General features: G+C 34.8%; 1 protein-coding gene and 1 long non-coding RNA gene across 3 annotated transcripts in view; one reads left to right on the forward strand and one right to left on the reverse strand.

The window, feature by feature from the left end:
• LOC145263640 (uncharacterized) overlaps nucleotides 1-18,872 on the forward strand; it is a 417,445-nt gene that overhangs the window by 57,655 nt on the left and 340,918 nt on the right. The window lies entirely within an intron of this gene.
• LOC145263639 (putative uncharacterized protein C7orf78) overlaps nucleotides 1-18,872 on the reverse strand; it is a 58,832-nt gene that overhangs the window by 8,780 nt on the left and 31,180 nt on the right. For both annotated transcript variants that reach the window (XM_080120493.1, XM_080120492.1), the window contains exons 3-4: nucleotides 14,882-15,092; nucleotides 1,720-1,819 (exon numbers count right to left, since the gene is read on the reverse strand). In XM_080120493.1, coding sequence (XP_079976619.1) covers nucleotides 1,720-1,819; nucleotides 14,882-15,092 — 311 coding nt within the window. The remainder of the gene's footprint in view (nucleotides 1-1,719; nucleotides 1,820-14,881; nucleotides 15,093-18,872) is intronic.

The raw sequence follows: 18,872 nt of genomic DNA on the forward strand, positions 1-18,872 counted from the left end.
GGAATATAAGAAGGATTTTAGAATTGCTAGAATTTATGAGGAGGGATCAGTTGAAGAGAGGGGCTCGCTGTATAATAAAGATTCAATATTTTTTATGCACATGTTTTAATTATTTGGCGATGATGATGATGATGACGATAATTTTTTTTTTAAATCGTTATGAAGTAATATATATATATATATATATATATATATATATATATATATATATATGTGAAAACCGAGATGAGATTTTTTTTCTTTTGAAATTTTTTATTACATTTTCACCCCAAACAAGGTACAGTGCCACTTTGACATAGGGGGTTACTCTCAGGGACATAAGTTGCAGGGATAATATGTAGGGAGTTGAGCAGCAAGATGTCTGTTCACATTACACTTGAACTTCTGCATGTCAGTAGAGTTGGGGAAGCAGGAACCTGAATGGGAATACCAAAGTCTAGCAGTTCTCGGGAAGAAACTATTAGAGTAGAAGGTTTTCTTACATATAGGAATCTTTAATTTGTAGGGGTGGGATTTTGCAGCTTGTCAGGTTTGATGAGGGTATTTACGTCAAGGGTGTACAAGAGCTTATAGTTTGTCGGAGCATCCACCATTAAAATACTTGTAGAACAGGCAGAGGGATGCAACATTTCGCCGATGGGACAGAGGTTGAAGCTTAGATGACAGTTCAGGACCTATCAGGTTGGCGACTCTTTCTGTCCAGGAGTGAGAGACAAGCAGCAGATGCACCAGCCCAAATGTGACGACAAAACTCCATACATGGGCGAATGGTGGCCTTGTAGACATACAGGATACTTTCAGGCATAAGTAACTTTTTTTATACGAATGTTTTAATCATTTGGTGATGGTGATACTTTTGTAGCAGAAACAAATAGAACTCTTTTCTTGTGCATCAGTGCCTCCCCTGACTATGCGATATGGCACATACTGACCAATCAGAGGCATAGCGCATGGACCTTCCTTACCCCCTAAGGAACTCTAACTGCTTCTGTTCCGGACAAGAAAAACTCTTCCCTTTCCAGCCAGAGGCCAAAGAGAGTGGACCTGTTTCCTCTCTCTCTCTCTCTGCCTACACCGGTATCGACGATTCCCTCTTGGGAATAACTACTGGGCAAAGGCAGACAAGTTTTATCCAAGTTATATCTTTTTGCCATCTTACCCTGACTTGCTTCAATAAACCTTTTTCCTTGTTAAGTTTTACAAAGTTGTTTGTTTGTTTATTCAGTAGCTTGTGTCGAATTATTTGTTTTATTAGGGAGTGCCCGAAAAGCACTAACTCAACTTCCTAAAATTTTTTAAAATCATAATGAAGTAAAAAAAAATATATATATGCGAAAACCAAGATGAAATAACCATAAACAAAAATGAGCAAAAAATAAAAAAGTTAACAAAAAATAAAAAAATTAACAAAAAATAAAAAATTAACAAAAAATAAAAAAATTAACAAAAAATAAAAAATAAACAAAAAATAAAAAATAAACAAAAAATGAAAAAATAAACAAAAAATAAAAAATTAACAAAAAATAAAAAAATTAACAAAAAATAAAAAAATTAACAAAAAATAAAAAAAATAAAAAAAAATAAAAAAGTTAACAAAAAATAAAAAAGTTAACAAAAAATAAAAAAGTTAACAAAAAATGAAAAAAATGAACAAAAAAAATAAAAATAAACAAGCAATAAGTAAAAATGAACAAAAATAAACAAAAGTTTCAGTCTTACAAAATATATCCAGATGATCCTTTTTGAATCGAAGGTTTAACGGGTCAGGTTCTTTCGACATAATCATATCTGGCAGACCGAGATCTTTGATTGGTGGAAACTGAACAAGAAAAAGTGCATATAAAAATACTTGATGAGCATTCTATTTCATTGTTTCTATTTACTTGCTTCTCCACGAGGGCAGAGTTAGACACAAGGTCAGTTTTTAATGTGGGGAAAATCCAGCTGCCCAAAAAAGGGAACAAAGATAAAAATTGCCTCAGTCTAGAAAGATTTCTCCTCCACTGATTGAGGTCAGAAAAGAAATAAAAAATTGCCTCAGTCTAGAAAGATTTCTCCTCCACTGATTGAGGTCAGAAAAGAAATAAAAAATTGCCTCAGTCTAGAAAGATTTCTCCTCCACTGATTGAGGTTAGAAAAGAAATAAAAAAATTGCCTCAGTCTAGAAGGATTTCTTCTCCACTGATTGAGGATAGAAAAAGAAATAAAAATTGCCCCAGTCTAGAAGGATTCCTCATCCACTGATCGAGGCCAGAAAAGAAATAAAAATTGATCGAGATCAGTAAAGAAATTAAAATTGTCTCAGTCTAGAAGGATTTCTTCTCCACTGATTGAAGTCAGTAAAGAAATAAAAATTACCTCCGTCTAGAAGGATTTCTCTTCCACTGATCGAGGTCAGAAAAGGCGAAGTGTAGCATCAGAACAGATATTACACTTTGCTCCTAGCCCTTGTTGGTCTAACGATACATGAGATCAAGACTCTTCTCTAACACAATTTACATTTCCACCTTGGAAACTGAAACTTCAACAGCGGAAAGAAATTCTCTCCGGACCAAATAATTTCAAAATATAAAACTTGGCGAAGGAACTGAAAGGCTGTTTTATTGTGGACCAGCAGGGCTACCCGTCGTTGTCCGGAGTCATAATAAACTAAATAGGCACGTCGACACTATTAGGACAAAATTTCGGAAATCGTAAAACTAAATTTCACATGAAAACAATGGTATCTACGTATTCCTCGTACTTTAAATATGATTTTATCCAAAAATTACGAAAATCGATAAGGTAAGAAATTATTTATTAAAGAAAATAAAAAAATAGAATTTGATGAAAACGATCGTAGGATACAGGAGAGTTCAAAAGGGAGGTAATTTTCCGTTTTGATTTAAACAAGATGGCGGCAATATTTCACCTGCTAACACGATTAAAGTTGTTCTTTTTAATAATTCAGTAATATTCAGGCAATTTCGGATGCATAATTTGGAAGCCACCATTGTAACTTATTAGAATTGACAAAAAAAAAAAAAAATCAGTAGAAACCATTGTTTTTTTTTTTTATCTGAAACTTCCATTTATCGACTACAAAAGCTCAAAAGCTCGTCCCAATAGTGTAGAAGCTAAATAATGTTTATCACATAGATTAAAACTTGTATGAGACGCCTTCAATAAGGTTACAGACTTTTTTTTTCGTATGTGCACTTTTATTGATAGTACAAACATAAAAATCTATTCCCCTTCGAAGTAATCTCCTCCGGCTGCAATGCCCTTGTACCATTCCAACAACTTCCGGAAGGCCCATGGAAGTTCTCTTGTGTATATATTTAAATAACAAACAAAATTTTTTTATTATTTGTTTTTTTATGACTTTTTTTAACTCACGATAAATATTTTTTGTTTGTAATACTTGGCCGATGAAAGCAAATGTTTTCTTAAAAAACATTAAAAATATTAGCGCTTCTACACTTATTAGCACAAAATTTTGTAGCTGATAAATGGAGTTCTAGGTGTATCAGAATTTTGGGTTTGTATTACTCTACACATAGATTCGAAAAAGTTTTCAAAAAACAAATATATAACAAATAAATGTTATCAAAGGCAAGATAAGTTACTTTTCTACCTAACTGGATATGTTTTCGGTGTTTTTATTTAATGTAACGTGTTTATTCAGCTCGAAAAACATACTGTGTTTACCGATGTATTAGAAAATTCAAGATGGTACCCGACTCTCTCTTTAACACGGTAAGTTTGGGAAAAGGTGCTATAAATATAAAACTAGACAAAATACTGTTAGAAACTCGCTCAATATATGTTACCATGACATAGGTTGACATATATTCGGTTGTTTTTTAATAGTATTTTGTCTAGTTTATTATTTATAACACCTTTTCCCAAACTTACCGTGTTAAAGAGAAAGTCGGGCGCCATTTTGAATCTTCCAATACATCGGTAAACACTGTATGTTTTTCGAGCTGAATAAACATATTACATTGAATAAAAACACGAAAAATATATCCAGTTTGGTAGAAAAGTAACTTATCTTGCCTTTGATAACATTTATTTGTTATATATTTGTTTTTTGAAAACTTTTTCGAATCTATGTGTACAGTAATACAAACCCAGAATTTTTGTAGGAATTTTTGAAACGCCTAACACGAAACTGCGAATAAAATATAAAAATCTCGTAATTTCTCTGTTAAAAGTGGGTTATTTATTTTCTTTATGGATTATACTTCCAAAATAAACTATTAAAGTTGTTTTAAAAGTAATAGAAATATTTTTTTTTTTTAAACAGTAATGAATTTTATGAACTCAATATTTTTCAATTTTTAAACTTTAAAAATCTATCAAAATTTTTCTATTGATTCTATTTTTACGATATTTTCAGGGTCAATGTGAAATTGTATGTTCTTTCCAATAAACCGAATATAATATTTTAGACAAACGTTTTTTTTTTTTAAATTCACGCCCCCCCCCCATTTTCAAGTTTCTATTAAAAAGTAAATAATTAATTTACTCACTGAAAAGTAAATAATTAATTTACTCACAAATTGAAGAGAAAAGGTCAATAAATAATATATTCAAATTTAAAACAAAGAAAAAACGTAGTGTTTTTTAGAATTTTACCTGTAAAGTTTGAAGTTTAAAACCTTTTTTTTTAACCACATAATTTGTTTTTTCTTTTTGTCTTTTTATTTTAATGGAACCTTGGTCCTTGCTCCTTTAATTGAAAAAAAAATTAGGGCTTGAATTACATTTTTCGAGGAGTTATAAGCTTGGAAAGAAAGGGGGTCGAATAATTCACGCTTCCCATTTTGAAATGTCTATTAAAAAGTAAATAATTAATTTATGTACCAAAGTCTTATATATCACAAATTGAAAAGAAAAGGTCAATAAATAATATATTCAAATTTAAAACAAAAAAAAAAGAACTGTTTTTTTAGAAATTTACCTGTAAAGTCCGAAGTTTAAACCCTTTTAAAAAAAAAAAAAACACTTTTTTTTTTTTTTTTTTAATGAAACCTTGGAGCAAGTCCTTTAATTGAAAAAAAAAAATTAGGGCTTGAATTACATTTTTCGAGGAGTTATAAGCTTGAAAAGATGGGGTGGAATTATTCACTTTTTTCACGAAATTTCTGACACACCTAATGGAGTTCTCAGATAAAAAAACAAAAAAAACAATGTTTTCTATTGATTTTTTGTCAATTCTAATAAATTACTATGATAGCTTCCAAATTATGCAGTCGGAATTACCTGAATATTACTGAATTATTAAAAAAAACAAAACAACAACTTTAATCATGTTAGCAGAGCAGGTGAAAAATTGCTGCCACCTTGTTTAAATCGAAACGGAAAATTACCTCCCTTTTGAACTGTGTCTTACGATAGTTTTCATCAAATTCTATTTTTTTTATTTTCTTTAATAAATACTTTTCTACCTTATCGATTTTCGTAATTTTTGGATATAATCATCTTTAAAATACGGGGAATACGTAGACACCATTGTTTTCATGTGAAATTCAGTTTTACGAATTTCTGAAATTTCGTCCTAATAGTGTAGAAGCTTCAAAATATTTATTCATTAAACTTTATTTTACAATGGGTGCTTTTTTTTCTTTTTTTTTTTTTTTTTGTTCTGGATTTGAATTTCAGTTTTTCATTAAAAAATTGTCCAATAATTATTCATTATATTTTCTTCGTGACAACAAACGCACCAATGTCAGTCTATGTCACGGTAACATATATTGAGCGGGTTTCTAACAGTATTTTGTCTAGTTTTATTTTATTTTATTTTTTTTTTTTTAACTCCTTTTCTCAAACTAACGATGTCAAAGAGAGAGTTGGGCGCCATTTTTAATTTTCCAATACATCGGTAAACACTGTATGTTTTTCGAGCTGAATAAACATGTTACATTAAATAAAAACACTAAAAACTTATCCAGTTAGGTAGAAAAGTAACTTATCTTGCCTTTGATAACATTTATTTGTTATATATTTGTTTTTTGAAAACTTTTTCGAATCTATGTGTACAGTAATTTCAATGCTTATAATTATGTGAACATGTTGAATTAGCTCGAAGCTAACCCAGCATTTTCAAGCCCAAGGCCAGAAAGATGATGAATTTGGTTTTTAAATTCAATTCCCAACATGAGATGAAAACTTAATTGTGAATTCATCCTTTCTTAGTAATGTGGAAACGTTGAGTTAGCTTCTATTCCCAACAAGTTCATCTTTTGTTTGCAAATAATAATTCAAGGGAAATAACTCCTGAACATTGTAAGCAAATTTTGCAATCGTCGTCATTTGTTCAAGGGAGATAACTTCCCAGTTTGTCCAAGGAAAATAACTCCTAAAGAGTCACAAGACATGTAAAAGTTTTTGTTGGGCTTTTAAAAAGGTATTTTTTTGTTATATATTTAGTTTCGTAATTACTAACTTGATCTCTGCATAAATTAAATTATTTATTCTGTCGGTGCAAAAGTTTCTGTCAATTTAAAATTTTATTTAAAAATTAAAAACTGTTTTTAGAACAGCCTAGTGGGGGATGCTCTTTTCTCTTCCTTGCAACCTTTTCCCCACAGAACAGACGTTGCCAGCCTGTCTCTGCTTTATCGTTATTTTCATGGCAAGTGTTCGTCTGAGCTCCAATCTATGGTCCTCCCTGGCCTGACTTTCACAAAAGGCATCCGTCTAGCTGAAACCACTATCAACAATTTCCCTCACTCTTTATCTGTGCCTAAACCTAAATGTAGATTCCAAAAACAAAACTTCTTTCTTAGAACTGCACACCCGTGGAACTCTGTTCCGTTTCCCTGCTTCCCAACTGACTACAATATGATTGTCTTCAAGTCCAATGTAAACAAGTCCTTGATGAGCCATCCCCTTAGCTAATCCAATTTACCAAATTTCCACTAATAATGATTGCTACAACATTTTCCCATTGACTACTGTACACTCATTTACTCTTATCCTTGAGTGGCCTCCGGGCCTTGATAAGTGGTGACTCCTTTGTAAAAAAAAATCTAACAATAACGACCTTTGCTTTCTATACTGGATTTTGTTTCTAAACGACTTATAAATGCCAATAATAAATAATTATAATAAAATTCTTTGGATTTTGATGTGAAATGTGAATGTACCTCAGAATGTTAAACTAAGACCATCTAAATGGTTTTGTGATTCTCAAGATAAGTGAAAATTAAAGGGAGCCTGATCAGAAGAACATGTAAGATGGGATAAAATTTCCCAACCAAATTCTCCTAGGAGATTTTTGGTCGGTAGTGCTTTGTAAAGACGAGCATTATCATGATGGACGATGACTACCTTTTATTAAAGACTAGCGAGGGGTACCCGGCGTTGCCCGGGTGTTTGGGGGGGGGGTAAAAAAAAGTAAGTATGAGGATCGAACCGAAACCCTTGAGGCAAAGTTGTAAATTAAAGTGTGAAAAAAAAAAAAAATGTGCACTGTTAACCATTGCCCCACCGCGAGATGCTAAGAGAAACACGTTTGAATTTATTTAATTAGTTGGATTTAGCAGGTGCCCGTTTTAATGAGTTAATGAGGTCAAGTTTGACTGCGGGATAGTATTTCATTTACTGCTGAACGCTTTTTTTTTTCCCCACCCCCAAGATGTTATAGGAAAAAGACTAAACCACATGCGGCGAGCGACAAATGTTGAATATTTATCTTCCAGAAATCGAGCAAATTAAATAGACAGGCGAGCTTCGTTGTTAACTGTGAGATATTATGATTTATATGTGATATAAAAAGTTTTAAAGTTGTGAACCGACCGACCGCTTCTCTGAAAGAGGCCTTTTGGAGACACACAGAAAAAGCGAACACACATACATACATACATACATACATTTCCGCTTTTATATTTATAGACGGCCGTGGGGGGGGGGTAAAAATTGGTAGTAGGGGGTGGGGGAGATGACGAGGGGCGAAAGAGAGAGAAAAAAAGTGGTAATAGGCAGGCAGGCTCGAACCTTGACGTGAAGGTGGAACAGAAAGTGAAAGAAAATCTGATGTCTTACGGCTGCTCCACGACGCGACTGGAAGTCGAAAGCATTCAAATTAAGCAAAGTCAATCCAACCGATACGATGACTTGCAAAAATGGCGACGCAAAAAACTAACCTCTCCTTGTAGAAAACTGCCCAGTTGAGGGTGAAGGAATTAATGTTTTTGGCCAAATTTTTTTATATTTGTCGTCCGAAGGGTCGACTTTAAAACGATACCGATCTCGTGATGATCCATCGCCTCTGTCGAAAGTTTTTGTGAGACTTACAAACACACACACACACACACACACACACACACACACACATACCAGTCATCATAGGAGCAACTGGGCTTATGAAAAAGAACTTTAAAAAGTACATAGCAAGCATACCCGGTGAACCAAGTGCAAGTGAAATACAAACGATTGCACTGAAAGGGACGGCTAGAATCCTGAAAAGATCTCTTGGTTGGACTCACTAAAATAGGGGTAAATGTCAGACATCTGGTTGGATGTCCCACCCCCTAGAAGAAAAAAGTTTAAGAAAAATGAAAAAAAAAAGTGAGAGACAAACATACAAACACACATGCACACACACATACAAACATACATACACTTACACATTTTGCCCTTTATATATATATAGACTAGCGTGGGTGCCCGGCATTACCCGGGTAATTGGAGGTGTGTGTGGAGGAAAAAAAAAGTGTTAGTAGGCAAACAGGTGACGTGAAGGCAGAAAACCTGAGGTCTTAACTGCTGTACTACGCCAACAAAGGAAGTGAAAGACATTTAAATTTAGCAATTAAAAAGTTAAATGAATGAGTTCACACAGGTGCGTAAATTTAACGAGGTCAAACATCACACCATAGGAGAAGGAAATGATGCGCTTAACGTTGGCTTCAAGCCAGTTAAGCTTTACGCTCCACAAGATGTTGGGGAAAAGCAACTCCTGAAAAGTCGATGAAAATAAATGTAAACTTGACCTCCTTTTGTAACTCGGAGGTATTACAATCTAAGGAGTATATAAAAAGTTCTAAAAAAGGGTACCCCCCCTCCCCCGAGACCCCTCACCCCACCCCCGAGAAAAGCCTATACATACATACACAAAAAATGCAGGGTGTTTGTCGGTGTAAAATATACACAAAAAATGCAGACACAAACACACACATTTTCGCTTTTATATTATAGACTAGCGAGGGTGCCCGGCATTGCCTGGGTGTTTAGAGGTGTGTGTGTGTTGGGGGGGGAGGTAGATCAAAATAAAGATAAAATAAAAAACACGTTGGCCGGGTGTTTGGAGGTGTAAAAGAAAAAAAAAGTTTTCATAGGAAGGTAGGCTCGAACCCGAAGCCTTGACGCAAAGGTGGAAAAGAAAGGGGAAAAAACTCTGACATCCAACCCGCTCGACCATTTAACGTTTCTAAAGTGAAATTGACAGGTGCGAGAATTTAATAAGGTCAAACATCACGCGACTTAAGTTTGGTGCAGCAAGCCAGTTTCTGCGTATTTGTTTGTTTCCCCCGCCAAATGAATAGTAATTGCCTGATATGATGGTTTTTCCCCAGCATTGATCAAACCTTATTTGCTTTCTGGACGTCTTGGCATATAGACCCAATATTTATTTGCTTCCCCACTAAACAAATTAGGCACAAGGCCGTTTTTTAATGGTCCCCCTCCCCTTCAATCTCCACATTAAAATTGGTATGACATTAAAACTGGATAGTGTCAATTGGTATGAAGGGTTTCCCCTACATTGACCAATAACTGATTGCTACAAAAGCAATGGTCTTATATGAGGGGTTACCCTCACATATGGTTTTTAATCAAAACATAAGAATAAGTGAAGTAAATATGTTTAAATATTAAATAAAAATTAAAAAATTGAAAAAAAAAAAAACACAAAAAAAACTAACGTAAGACAAACGAACGATGGTAAATGTAAAAATCGGAAAAACAAAAAAGAAAACAGAAAAACGAACGTTAAAGCTTCTTTAAAAAATCTGAAAAATAAAAACAAAAAAAAAAACACATGATAAATGGCTTAAATAAGCCTGTTTCAATATTAAAATTTAAAAAATCGGTGGGTACCTGGCGTTTCCCAAGTGTTTTTGGGTGTGTGTGGTCGGTGGGGGGGTGTTAATGAAAACTTAAGAATAAGCGAAGTAAAAACACCCAGAAAAACGAAGGTTATGCGGAAAATGGCTTAAATAATCCTGCTTCAATAGTAAAATTAAAAAAAAATCGAAAAAAAAAAAGACATCTCACACCGCGATTCGAACCCAAAGCCTTTAGATAATGACCCAGCGCTCTAACCAACTAACCTAACACGACGTACACGAAATTAGGTAATTTTTAAAAATCTTTAAACTAAATCAGGTTACGACGTCGTATGACGCATGCGTAGAAGCGACTTCGTCATGAGAGGACGGTTTTTGCTGACCCCCCCTACCCTGTAGAAAAGTGCTGATTTCAGGGTGAAAAAATTAATGTTTTTGACCAATTTTTCGATATTTGTTGGGCGAAGGATGGGGCTTTCATATGAGACCAAATTTGTGAATTTTTGTTCTCTCTGTCGAAAGATTTTAGTAGACACACAAACATACACACATACATGCATACATACATTTTCGCTTTTATATATATAGATAGATGGTTTAAAATATACCCTTCTATAAAGTGGCAAAATCTTTTGCACCGATCTAATAGTTGTCCCAAATATGGCTGGATTGTAGAAAAGATTGTGAATTTTATTGCTTACTGCCTGAGGCGCCCTGACTGAGGAATGACGGCAGGGCTGCGCAGACAATTTTTTTAAAAGCCAGAGTGCTCCTCTTTTAGGGGCACTGGTTTGATTCTCCTCATCTTTCGACCTTGTGTCATATCTTCATGCAGTGCAAAGAAAATAAATACCACCTTTGTATCAAAAATATAAGATCTTTATTATAGAGACATTATACTCCCCCTGCCAATTCACCCCCTCCTAAATTTTTTCATGTATAGAATCTATATATATATAAAAGGCAAAATGTATGTTAATGTATGCATTTTTTGTGTATGTCTGCTAAAGGCTTTGGTGGTGGGGCTCAGGGAGGGTCACTCTTTCCTATAACTTTTTATATGCAACCTAGATTATAATGTCTGATTCACAAAACAAGGTTGCATGTATCTTTTACTTCGGCGACTTTTACACGCTATTTTCGCAATGTTTTTCATCCTCCGTGTGTTTGTTTGGCTTTTCAGTATAAAAGCGAAACTAAATTCGAACCAGAGACGTCCAGAAAAGCAATCAGCTTTGATCAATGCGGGGCTTATATCAGACAATTGCTATTCATTTGGACACTCCCCTTTTTTTCATTCCCCTATGAGGTGATGTTTGACCTCATTAAATTTATGTACCTGTCACTTTACTTTTTAATCGTTAAATTATAACGCTTTTCAGTTCCTGTCCTGTCATGGTCGAGCGGTAACATGTCAGGTTTTTTTCCCTTTCTTTTTCCTTTCTTTTCCACCTTTGCGTCAAGACTTCAGGTTCGAGCCTACCTCCTTACCAAACCCAAAATTTTTTTTTGATACATTCTTTCGTTTTAAATAGCTAAATTTGTGATGCCATAACACCTGTGTAATCGTGCCCACATTGATAAGAGTGTTTGGGTACTAACTTGAGTTATACAAGTTCGTAACCGGCATCCGTTATTTAAAAATAAATTGTTTTTTTTGCTTACAACATTTTGCCTTCAGGCTGATAACACATGAGTTCTGTTTCTTGTTTTTATGGCATGATAAATAATGAATAAATTTTATGATCGTTCTTGCAGGAGATATTGTTTTTAAAAGAGAGTACTAACCCTAACCCTAAGCCTAACCCCATAATATTTAAAAATATATTTTTACTTGTTTACCTGTTGTTTTAAAAAGGATAAAATTGATTTTTTAGACGAAAGCTGAAGATATCGTCATTATAAATGGAAATATACTTAATACCTACAATCTCCATATATTCGTCTGATGGGTTCAGGGTACCAGATAGACAGTTCCTGGCTGCTGTTCCCGACTGGTAGTACAGGCGCCCTAACTCTTTGGTAGCGCTTAGAGTGGCTGCTCCATCAACAGTTGTCTAATATCGGGTTGTTTGTAGTGCCATGTCGTGCATGGAAAGGGACCCTACATTCATCCCCGGTGGGCTATCCCGAGGCCACAATCCTAGTAGATGGAAGGACAACTAATGGTCTGCTTGTGTTGCATATCTGATATTCTGCATAACCACTTGTTCAGCACCCCTTACCTGAACTGAAACTCTTAAAAAAAATGACAGTACAATAAAAAATTACGCTAAAACCAGGCACAAACTCAAACAAAACCAACCTGCCTTCTCCCTTGAGGCTTGCATTTACGATCATCCGTGGGCTTAGAACTAATTTAAATGATGTTGAAGCATTTCCCCTAACAAACATCCCGGATATCTTAGCACTAAGTGAGACTAACCTATACTCCTCCATCCCCTCTAACTACTTTAATATGCCTGGATATCTCTCACTCTGCCATAAGGACTGACAGACATATGCACGGGCTTGGAGTCTATATTCAAAACACCCTCCCCTTGACTAGAGAAACTAAACTAGAAACAGACGATCAAGCCTTTATGTGCTTTAGACTTAATATGCAACATAATATTAGCTACTTTTATTTCCTCTACCACTCTCCCTTGACCCAGGACTGTACCCTAATAAAAAAAGTCTCTGACAGCATAGATACAGCACTTTCCTTTGACACTAGTGCAAATGAGGCCACTGAATGGTTCAAAACGGCAATTGAAGAGAATTGAAGCGCAAATTTGATAACGAGCCCCACTCTCCCCAATGGTTTACTTCTACTTGCGCAGCTGCAATAGCGCAAAGGCAGCATGCTTACCACAGATTTAACCGACATAATTCCAGTTCAAACAGGTAGAAGTATATAGAAGTCAGAAGTAACTGTAAGAAAGAAATAGCGACAGCTAAGAGAGAATTTACTGAAACCACTAAAAAACGCATCGAAGCACAGAAATTAGGAACCCGTGACTTCTGGAAAATCTACAACAGTGTAGTAAATAATGAACAATCAACAATTCCCCAACTATCCAACAATCATGAGGTTGTTTGCTCTGCAACTGAGAAGGCTAATATGCTTGCCAGTCGGTTTGCCTCCAACTCCACACTGGACCCTGCAAACCACACCCTCCCTGACTTTCCTTTGCAGACAGACGCTACACTAGACGATCTGAAAATCTCTCCTTCTCAGGTGCATGCTTTCATAAGAAATCTTGACACTGCAAAAGCATGTGGACCTGATCTCATCCCATCTGTGCTATTAAAAAAGTGCTCAACCGAAGTAGCTCCACTTCTCTCCAAACTTTACAACAAATGCCTTAATGAATCTTACTTTCCTGCCTGCTGGAAAACTGCTTCGCCAAAATATTTGAGATCATAATTAACCAAGCTCTAGTTTATCACCTTACAGATGCTAAACTTCTGACTGACCAACAATATGGATTTAGGCAAGCCCGTTCCACAGCAGACATCCTAACTGTAATCTCAGAACGTATATACCAGTCACTGGACAAAGCAGGAGAGGTTAGAGCAGTAGGTCTAGATATATCTAAGGCTTTTGACAGGGTATGGCACGAAGGTCTTCTCAGGAAAATCAGATCATATGTTATCACTGGAAGAATACATAACATAATTAAATCCTTCTTAGATAAGAGGAAAATCCAGGTTGTCCTCGACGGTCATACATCTAAACAATATGATATAAATGCAGGAGTGCCTCAGGAGTCTATCCTAGGACCTCTGTTATTCCTAATATTCATAAATGACCTCCCTGACAAAATTGTTTGTGAGATGGGTATATATGCTGACGACACCACGCTCTATAACAGACACGACAGGAAAACAAATGAACACATATCTAAAGAAATGGCAGAAACACTAGAGGATGACCTCCAATCTGTAGTTGAATGGGGACAAAAATGGATGGTCACATTCAATGCTGCCAAGACTAGGCTTGTTTCCTTCAATAATTACAAGAAACCTTCTCTACCACCAATAGCAATGGCCAGTGACTCTTTATCTGAAAGTACATCTTTTAAACTCCTTGGCCTAACGCTCTCAGGAAACATGAGTTGGAACAATTACGTTGAGAGTATTGCCAGGACCGCTGCGAAGAAGGCAGGTTCTCTCTACCGTGCCAGAAAGCTACTAACGCCCGAAAGTATCCTGTACCTCTATAAGGCCACCATTCGCCCATGTATGGAGTATTGTTGTCATATTTGGTCTCTCGCTCCTAGATAAGGTTCAAAAGAGAGTTGCCAATCTGATAGGTCCTGAACTGTCATCTAAACTTCAGCCTCTGTCCCATTGACGAAATGTTGCATCCCTCTGCCTACTCTACAAGTACTTTAACGGTGAATGCTCTGACGAACTGCAAGCACTTGTGCCCCCTCGACGTAAATACCCCCGACAAACCCGACAAGCAGCTAAATCCCACCCCTTCACAGTAGAGATTCCTAGATGTAAGAGAGCCTTCTACTCCAGTAGTTTCTTCCCCAGGAAGCTAGACTTTGGAATATATAAAAAAAATAAAAAATAAAGATATAAAAAAAGGAATATATAAAAAATAAAAAATAAAGATATAAAAAGGAATATATAAAAAATAAAAATAAAATATAAAGATATAAAAAAATATGTAAAAAATAAAAATAAAAACATAAAAAATAAAAATATAAAAAATAAAAATAAAAATATAAAAAATAAAAAAAAAACAGAAAGACATAAAAATGAAAGATATAAAAAGAAAAAGAAAAAAAGAAAAATATATAAAAAAGAGGGAAGTAATTTTTGTTTACCCCACGGTGATCATATGGCTTCGGATCGAAATACACACCAACTGGATGTCGGTGATGCTGAAGTGCTATTCTTCGATCGATGTTTGGCGTTGGAACTCGAAAATGAAGAATGAAATTGTTTGGCTTTGTTAATGTGTCGCTCATTAAAGGAACACGGTTATAACACGGACGGAACTCGGATGATGCCATTCTCTTGTGGACAAGATCACCTCTAATAATAATAATAATAATAATAAAAATAATAATAATGATAACAATAATAACAAAAAATAATAATGATAACAATAATAACAAAAAAAATAATAATGATAACAATAATAACAAAAAATAATAATGATAACAATAATAACAAAAAAATAATAACAATAATAATAAAAATAATAATAATGATAATGATAACAATAATGATGATGATAGCGATAACAACAATAATAATAACGATTATATTAACAATAAAAATAACAACAATAATAATAATGATAATAATAATAACAATAAAAATAACAACAATTATAATGATAATAAAGAATAATAACAATAATAATAACAATAATAATGACAATAATATTAAAAACAAAAAAATAGAAAGAGAACACCATTGGAGTAAAATATAGAAAGTACGACAAGATCATAATAGAAATAATGACAGAGAAGGAAATCAGCAAGGAAACCTTCAAGACAACCCAAGGAAAAATTGCAATTGGAGACTGAAAATGCAACAAAGACATAATTTTGCTGACTTGTTAGTCATGAACGAAACAATATTGTAATATATAAAACATATGAAAACAATAAATTACTAACAGACAAAACTTGACGTTTGAAATTTTTAAAACTATTCTATTACACTATTTATGCTCTGGAATCACAAAAGATATTCATTGAGCTTGGATTTTTCCCCCTTTTTATATAAAAACAATTTTTTAAATAAAAATACTTTTTAAATCTATTAATTAATGTTTAAAACCGGCTTGGATTCTCTACTCACACAGGTGCAGCGGGCAGCACAACTCATAGTTTTGCTACATCACACTCCCTATCACAAATGGTTACGTTTCCAACCCGTTTGCCTGACCAGCAAGAACAACAAGCATCACTTCTAGATCTGTTTCTGACTACAGTTCCCGAGGATTGTACAACAAATGCTGACAGCCCACTCGGGAACGCTGACCATGCAGTGATAATGGTAGAAATCGCCCTAAATTCTAGACCCAAAACTAAAGAGCCAGTGCTCAAAACAACAAGATATTATAAAAAGGCTGACTGGGAAGCCATCAGAGATCTTATCAGAGATGCCCCATGGGGAAATATTTTTTCTCTTCCTGCTGAACAGTGCGCAAATGAGACCACTGAATGGTTCAAAACAGCAATGGAAGCACATGTTCCCATGCAGAAATTTTATAGCAAGCCCCACTCTCCCCAATGGTTTACTTCGACTTGCGCAGCTGCCATTGCTCAAAGGCAGCATGCATACCGCAGATTTAACTGACATAAGTCCAGTTCAAACAAACAGAAGTATATACAAGCTAGAAGTAACGTTAAGAAAGAAATAGCAACAGCTAAGAGAGAATTTACTGAAACCACTAAAAAACGCATCAAAGCGCAAAAAATAGGAAATCGTGACTTCTGGAAAATCTACAATAGTGTAGTAAAAAATGGGCAATCAACAATTCCCCCACTAACCAACAATCACGAGATTGTTTGCTCAGCAACTGACAAGGCTAATATGCTTGCCAGCCGGTTTGCCTCGAACTCCACACTGGACCCTACCAACCACCCCCTGCCTGACTTTCGTTTGCGGACAGACGCCACACTAGACGATCTAAAAATCACCCCTGCTCAGGTACACACTATCATAAAAAACCTTGACACTTCAAAAGTATGTGGACCTGATCTCATCCCAGCTGTGCTATTAAAAAAGTGCTCAGCCGAAGTAGCTCCAGTTCTCTCCAAACTCTACAAGAAATGCCTTAATGAATCGTGCTTTCCGGGCTGTTGGAAAACTGCTTCTGTGGTACCAATATTCAAGAATTCTGGCGGAAGAACTAACCCATCAAATTATTGCCCCATTAGCCTCCTGCCACTTTTCGCCAAAATATTTGAGACCATAATTAACCATGCTCTAGTCCGGCACCTTACAGATGCTAAACTTCTGACTGACAAACAATATGGATTTAGACATGCCCGTTCCACAGCTGAAATCCTCACTGTAATCTCTGAACGTATATACCATTCACTGGACAAAGCGGGGGAGGGGAGAGCAGTAGCTCTAGATATATCTAAGGCTTTTGACAGGGTATGGCACAAGGGTCTCCTCAGGAAAATTAAATCATACGGTATCACTGGTAGAATACTTAACATAATTAAATCCTTCTTTGATAAGAGAAAAATCCAGGTTGTCCTCGACGGTCGTACATCTAAACAGTGTGATATAAATGCGGGAGTGGCTCAGGGGTCTATATATATATATATATATATATATATGTACGTACATATATGGGCATATATGTATGTACACATATGTATATTTATATATATAAAAAAAAGGGAGGAAAAGGTCTGCCTTAAACCACTCACCTAGTTCTAAAACAGATACTTTGTTCAATAAAATGCATGCCCATTGGCTGATAGGAAGGGGTGCGGTGGATACTAGAAAGCTGATTGGCTAACTAAAATCCTCAACAGATATAAAAACGAGAAACAACCACAGAATTCGCGCATAAGCCTAACGAATCCTAGAGTGGATGAAACGCTGAATATTTAGTGTAGCTTAATCGCCATATATATTTTATAAATTACTAACTAGCTCTACCTACGTATTGAGCACTTTTGAAGTAAATACTTAAAGTTTATGCATAAATCTATACTTTCGTATATTAATTTTATGTGAGTAAATGAAGTAGTTATACTTAGCTCCTGAAACAGTCGAGCACTCTCAAAAGAATTTATTTCACCACATTAAAAATAGATATGGAAAGAGTTAATTTCGAAACATCGCTAAAAAACATCCCCACACCCAGCAAGCATAGCTATATTATTAAATTAATCCAAAAAGCAGATGAACTAATACGCCGAATGCGATGGCGAGCAAATTTCTTCCTTAAAAATGAAAACATAAACAAAAAAGAATCCTATGGTTTATAAAACCCTTAAAAATGCGAAAACAGTAGACCTTTTGATAAACTTTGAAAACGACCTTTTAAACGTAATTAAAAACTTAGTATTCCACAATCAACCTAACAATTTCCACCGGAAACTACACAAAATCGTTAGAAACATAAACAACTCTAATAAAATCTTTGTAAAAGCAGATAAAACCAGAAACTTTTATAAAATAGATAAGCAAGAATATAACAAACTAATCACAGAAAACATTATAAAAAACTACAAAAAAATAAACACAAACAAATGCGACTACATCGATATAATAAATACTGAAAGTAAACAAATTACCGATAAACTAAAAATTAGCGATAAAATTGGCAAATTGAAACCTAGAGAGGCATACATTCTGCTTAAAGACCACAAATGGGACTTTAATAATAATCCCAGCACCCGCCTGATAAACCCAACTATACCAGAAATAGGTAGAATTAGCAAAACTATACTTTCTAGAGTAAACAAACAAATCAAACAAGACCTAGAACTAAACCAGTGGGCAAATACTACCGAAGCAATCACCTGGTTTAAAAATATAGAAAACAAAGATAAATGTACGTTCATACAGTTTGACATCATAGACTTTTATCCCTCAATATACGAAGAACTTTTTAACATTGCCCTAGAATTTGCCGAGGCATACACTGATATATCCTCGGAAGAAATCAACATCATTAAAAAATGTAGAAAAATCAGTTCTAATAAATAACAATAACCAATGGATAAAAACTAAAATGAAAAATTTGTTTGATTTGGCGATGGGTGCCAGAGATTCTGCAGAGGCATCAGATCTTGTGGGATTATTCATTCTATATACCCTCACAAGCATATT

The sequence above is a fragment of the Euprymna scolopes genome, chromosome 39 (genome assembly GCF_053919585.1).
Source record: "Euprymna scolopes isolate OS-2025 chromosome 39, ASM5391958v1, whole genome shotgun sequence".
Taxonomy (NCBI): Eukaryota; Metazoa; Mollusca; class Cephalopoda; order Sepiida; family Sepiolidae; genus Euprymna; species Euprymna scolopes.